General features: G+C 46.8%; 1 protein-coding gene across 2 annotated transcripts in view; it reads right to left on the bottom strand.

Annotated features, from left to right (window-relative positions):
- P4ha3 (prolyl 4-hydroxylase subunit alpha 3) overlaps positions 1 to 6,000 on the bottom strand; it is a 35,948-nt gene that overhangs the window by 6,163 nt on the left and 23,785 nt on the right. For both annotated transcript variants that reach the window (XM_032893040.1, XM_032893041.1), the window contains exons 8-10: positions 4,621 to 4,685; positions 2,306 to 2,465; positions 173 to 235 (exon numbers count right to left, since the gene is read on the bottom strand). In XM_032893040.1, coding sequence (XP_032748931.1) covers positions 173 to 235; positions 2,306 to 2,465; positions 4,621 to 4,685 — 288 coding nt within the window. The remainder of the gene's footprint in view (positions 1 to 172; positions 236 to 2,305; positions 2,466 to 4,620; positions 4,686 to 6,000) is intronic.

Below are 6,000 nucleotides of genomic sequence, written 5' to 3'. Positions count from 1 at the left end.
CCCTGGGTTCGGTCCCCAGCTCCGAAGGAAAAAAAAAAGAATAAAGAAAGAAAGAAAGAAAGAAAGAAAGAAAGAAAGAAAGAAAGAAAGAAAGAAAGAAAGAGTCAATATTATAAAACGGTTTACTCGTCCACTAAGAAAGAAGCCCTGGTCCTCCCAGAGCGAGACTCACATAGATCATAAGCGTTGCCACTCGGTTCCCGGACTTCATCCTGTACAGGGGGCTGCTGGGCGACTGGGACAGAAATAGAACAGATGACACCAGGGTGACAGCTATGTCCTAATTTACCATTAGTATAGAAAAGGATGAACAGGGTGTCACGGGCAGCAGTAGCCCTGACCTACTCCCAGTAGAGCATGTTCACCTTTGCCGGTAAGTACTCAATATACTGTTTAATTTAACATTAAGAGTTTGGATGTGCACGTGAGTGATTTCTATACAAATCAAACAACTGGCTTGTCAAGTAAAAAAAAAATCAGTTCTTCAAGTTAGGTTCTCAGTAAAACAAAGAAAATATATAATTTATTATAAAAGATGACTATTTGATAGAAATGTCAAATCATAGATTGGTGATCCAAATTATTTGCCCAATGCACACACCCAATCTTTAATCAAGGGACAACCAGAAATGTACATTACATATCATAAAATTCACTCACTGTAGATGCTATTCACTGAATTTTAGCAAATTTTAAGAGTTGCCCAAATTTGCCCATTTTAGTTTTAGAAAGTCCCACCTGGCCATCTACTTAAATTTTAAGTTGTCCAAACTATGTTTTGTCTTTTCTAGTAATTTATGTAATCCGAATCGCAAAATATGCAGGCTTTTGTGCCTGGCTTCCTTCTTTAACTTGTGTACCTCCTCTCTCTCTCTCTCTCTCCCCCTCTCCCTCCCCCCTCTCCCCCCTCTGTGTGTGTGTGTGTTGTACATGTAATGTATGAGGTGTGTGCATGTATATACGTGTCCCCGAGTGCAGGCATGCGCACCCCAGAGCACACATGTGGAGGTCAGAGGACATTCTTGGGTGTGACTCCTCCTTCTCCACCTTGTTTGCGGCAAGGACTCTGCCGTTTGCTTGTTACAGTGCCAGGCTGACTGGACAAAGCCTTCCAGGGATTCTCGTCTCCGCCTTCCATCTCACCCTAAGAGTACTGGGATTACAGTCGTGCTCGTCTGTGCCTGGCTTGCTTTCTAACTGGATTCTAGGGAATCGCGCATGGGTCCTCACGCTTGAGTGGCACACACTTTACCCCCCGCCCCCGAGATCCCCCTGGCCACTTGAGTACTACTTCTAGAGTCCGTGCACTCTTGATAACGTTGGAGCTATAGGTCCATTGTTGGATTTTTTTTTATAGTTTTTTTTTTAATTTTATTATTTTTTTAACTTGAGTATTTCTTATTTACATTTCGAGTGTTATTCCCTTTCCCAGTTTCCGGGCAAACATCCCCCTAACCCCTCCCCTCCCCTTCTTATAGGTGTTCCCCTCCCCATCCTCCCCCCATTGCCGCCCTCCCCCAACAATCACGTTCACTGGGGTTCAGTCTTAGCAGGACCCAGGGCTTCCCTTCCACTGGTGCTCTTACTAGGATATTCATTGCTACCTATGAGGTCAGAGTCCAGGGTCAGTCCATGTATAGTCTTTAGGTAGTGGCTTAGTCCCTCAGGATAGTTTTGATTTATATGCTTATTGGTCACATGTATATCATGTTTTTTGCTGATTTAAAAATTATCAACATATTAATTGTATTCATAGGTTTCATCATGATATTTTCATGATTTGACCTTGGAGAGGTCCTTTTAATCCTCAAAAATATTTTGAAGGGAAGCAGAGGAGATGTGCATCTGGGGGAGAGTGGAGTGTGGGGGAGGGACTAGGGGAAATGGAGGGAAGGGAAACTTCAGTCGGGATGTAATGTATGAGAGAAGAGTAAAAGTGAATGAATGAGTGTGTGAGTGAATGAATGAATGAGTGTGAGTGAGTAAATAAATAAATAAATGCTACTGGCAATGTGGGTAAGCAGCTGAGATCATAAAGCAAGGGGTTTGAGGACGGTCTTCACTGAACCGTCCCCAGGTGAGGTAAGAGACAGGATTTTATTACAGGCCATTTTCTTCGCCTACTCACAAATTCTGGAGAAGAAGAAGGTGCCAGATAAGAAAATGAATCGAGTAGTCAGTGGGACCAAGGCTTTTGTTCTAGGACCTTACTTAGTATTTTCTGAGAGCCCTAACAGACCTCTGCTCCCAAGGAAAATGCACTGGTTCCCTGTCCCAGGAGACTGACCACTGACCCCACCGTTACCGTAGCATGGTCGAAGTGAGGCTCATAGTGCCCTCCAATCCCATAGTTCACCACCTGGAGATACTCTGCGTACGGAGGCTGGATGTCGAGGCCTGTGAGGGCAGCAATGCGGCGGTCAAGGGTCACCAGCACTGGGTCAACCGTGTCCTTTAGCCAGGCACTAAAACACAGCAAGGGTTGAAACATAAGTGATCTGATACTAGAAATACTACCTGATGCTCCTGAATGAATGGGTGGATAGACTTATGAATGGATGAATGAATCATGGTTGTTACCCTGGAGGGAGGGAGGAAGGGAGAAAAAGAGGGAGGGAGGGAGTCACGAATGCCTCGTCACCCACTCATCCTTCATGACAGTTCAGCCCTGTCTGCTTGGCCTATGATCTCACTCTCATAGCTGGCATTCTCTGAGGCTATGCTGAGCTGAGGGGGTGAAAACCCACAGAACCCAGGACTGTGACTCAGAGAGGAAAATGGGGGAAACTCCATCCTTAAAACCACTGTGCTATGAGGACTTCTCCAACAGAGGAAGCAGAGTAGCAAGAGGAGCAGCCAGGACTTAAAGCCAAGACTGCTGGGTGAGGGGAGTTTAAAAGCAGCCTGGGACACACAGCAAGGCCCTGACACCCAACCAAAGGAAGCGGGGATAAGGAAAAGAGGGAGGACGGGAGGGGAGGAAGCTAAAGCAGTAACAACCTTACTTCTTCTCTGCATGGGATGTCAGGTCCTTAACCTTTAACCTCTCTAAGGGCCAGTGTGCTCCTTTGTAAATGGGGGTGACAATTATATCTCCTTTCACGACTTTAGAAGACCGTAAGAGAAAGACTCGTGGAGATGTTTCATCAGGTATTCACGAACTGCTGATACCCAGGGCAGTCTCAGCCCTCTGGGTCAACTCCATGCAGACCCAGACCCACCAAAGCCCAGATCAGACTCTGCTCCTGGATGTCATATTGAGATTCTTAAGAAGTAGAAAATTTGGAATCAGAATCAAGACCCCTGAAAAAGTAAGGTCACATTCTCTAAGCAAAGTCTGCAACCCCCTGATGGTTAATTTATTCCACGTACGCTACACTGAGATTATTAAACTACACGCTCTTTGATTTGCAAAGATACCCAGGACAAAGCTGGCCACTGCTTTCAAAGAAGAAAAGCAGAGGGACTAGAAAGATGATGGCTCAGTGGTTAGGAGCACTGGCTGCTCTTGAGGAAGACCTGGGTTCAGTTCCCACTGGACAACTGCCAGCTGCCTGAGTCCAGTTCTGGGAGCACAGTGCCTTCCGGTGCCTTGTGTGGGCACATGTCGTACATACAGACAAGCAGATACTCCATGGTTTAGAGAAGAGCTTTTAATGTAAAATGTCCCTGTTAATGGTTTGATTGGAAAATGTTTCTCACGGTGCATGTGTTTGAACACTTGGTCACCAGACAATGATACTATTTTGAACCTGGGGATGGGTCTTGGGGATCATGGCCTAGTCCTGCCTCCAGCCCCAGGCCCTGTCTCCACTCAACAGAGACAAAAGAAGGTGAAGAGTTTCCCCTGCCACCGTGGAGCCACCAGCCACTCTGCCTTTTCCACCATGGTGGACTGTATCCTCTCAAAACAGTCACTGAACTCAACCCTTCTCCTTGTTTGTTTCCTGCTGGGTTTCTGTTCACAACAGAAGCAGCAGTGACTGTACTGTTCACACACAGTACCAGTGTACCAGACCAGATACATTAAGTTCAAATAATCTGAACCAAAACTCATCTCTCACAGCCCCTCCCAGAGGACAAGGACCCTAGCCTTTCTCTAGGGTACTAACACCATTCCGTGTGGCTGTGAAAGATGTTCCTTCTCTCACTCTCTCCACAGCTCTGTACTCGCTGTGCAAAGAAATGGCTGAGGGGAGGGGAGGGGGGATGATAGGACTGGATGCCCACCCTGGAGCCTGCTCTTGGAGAAGCCAGCAGGCCCAGGGAGTCCATTTCTGCCGTCTGCCTGCATGTTGGTAGGAATGCTTTGTATAGGAGTCAGGAGGTGGGAAGGGAGACTGTAAAGTCAGATTACAGATGTGTGTAGGAACTCGTTCCAGAGAAGCAACAGCAATGAGTGTTTTCTGCTTTAAGGTGGAGGAGTTTTCTCTGAGCCTTTTCCTGGTGACCTCTCAGTCAGTCTCCAGACAATACTGCCATCGATGTCACTGTCATTGTGGAAACTTCTCTCAGGGTAGATTTCGATACGACAGGTTCCCTGGCAGTCCCAGAAAGGTTGCTGCTGACATAGTGGTCAGCTGTGCTCTCAGTCCCAGCTGCCCACAAGGCCCTTCCTACCTTTTGCTGATGCGGTACTCCACTTGTAACTGCTTTTCCCCTGAAGCCACCACTGATCTCTGGAGCTGGTGGGAAGCACAAGAGAAAGTCCAGGTTCTGATGGGAAGGGACACATCCTATCACGACTACAGACACATCACTCTCTAAAGCATGACAACCACCTGTTCCTTACTCATTGAAGTGTCCTTTGTGTGAAGCAAGAACATCGCCTGCATTTAAAGAGACAGTACAATTGTGTCTGTGCAGAATCCCTTTTGTGCATGCAAGACTGAGCTGGGGAAGAGAGGAGCAATTTCTCATCTCTGTATCATAATGTCAGGCCTGGAGCTTGAGCTAGGGCAAGCGCTTCATGTTTTTCAAATTAAATGAACACGTCCAACAACACGGGTGTGCACTCAGGGGCAGCCCGTTCCTTTGGAAGAATCCTAGCCAAAGCCCTTCCTTACAGAGGCTCACTGATAAGCCATATAAGCTTTCATAAGCCCAGCCTATGAAAAAAAAAACCCACAAGTTTGAGGTCACTAATTTAACTGTTTCTGTTCTGTTCTGAACGCATCTGTAAGCAGCATTTATGTTTTATATATTTTACTGCAAACTCACTGTTCTAGGACAGAGAAATGAGCACTGTATGTGCTTCTGTCTCTGGTTTCTGAGTCAGCCTCTGGAGGGTAAAGGCCCCACTAGGCAGGAGGCAGATGCTCAGAAATGGTTCGAGGGACAGCTGGGTGAATGAAGCCGGCTCCCCCATGCTCCCCTATCTCCAGAAGTTAGATTCAGAAGTGGAACAATAAATGGTATACAACCGAAATCCTTTCCCTCAGGCAACTTTCCACAGGCAACTGAAACTCTTCCCTTTGTGAACGGCATATAGCTGAGCCCTTCTCCAGCATAGCAGGCTTCTCTGCTGCTAAATCAGGCGGATGATCTTGGAAAAGCCTGTTCCCGTTCCCTGGGTTCATTTCCTCACCGATAGGTACAGCATGCCAGTGCTCTCTCTCGAGCTCTTCCTGCCCTGGTACTCTGCTATCCTAGGATGTCCCCTGTCCTTTCTAAAACCAGTCACACAGAGAGGCGAGATTCAAGGAGAAATGCCCTCTTCTGTTACTCTAGGGCAAAATCAATGTCTAGAGACAAATCCCCATCCCCATGAGGGGATCACTGTACCTAACTCCTCTCAGTTCTGTCATTATTCTCTACGAACAAGTCGTCCATTTTGAGAGCAAGTTATTGATTGTGATTTGATGTTAAGCACTGTGATGGATGTATATGATGTATATGTATGTGTGTATTAAACCAGACCAAGTCCCTGTCCATAGACCGAGGGTGTTGCAATGGGCAGGCACAGGCTGCTAGGGGCACACAGAGACGGGCCTCCAGCCC

This window comes from Rattus rattus, chromosome 2, assembly GCF_011064425.1.
Source record: "Rattus rattus isolate New Zealand chromosome 2, Rrattus_CSIRO_v1, whole genome shotgun sequence".
NCBI classification, from domain to species: Eukaryota; Metazoa; Chordata; class Mammalia; order Rodentia; family Muridae; genus Rattus; species Rattus rattus.
Note: the sequence above shows the minus strand (reverse complement) of the source record. Positions and strands in the feature narration are given on the sequence as shown.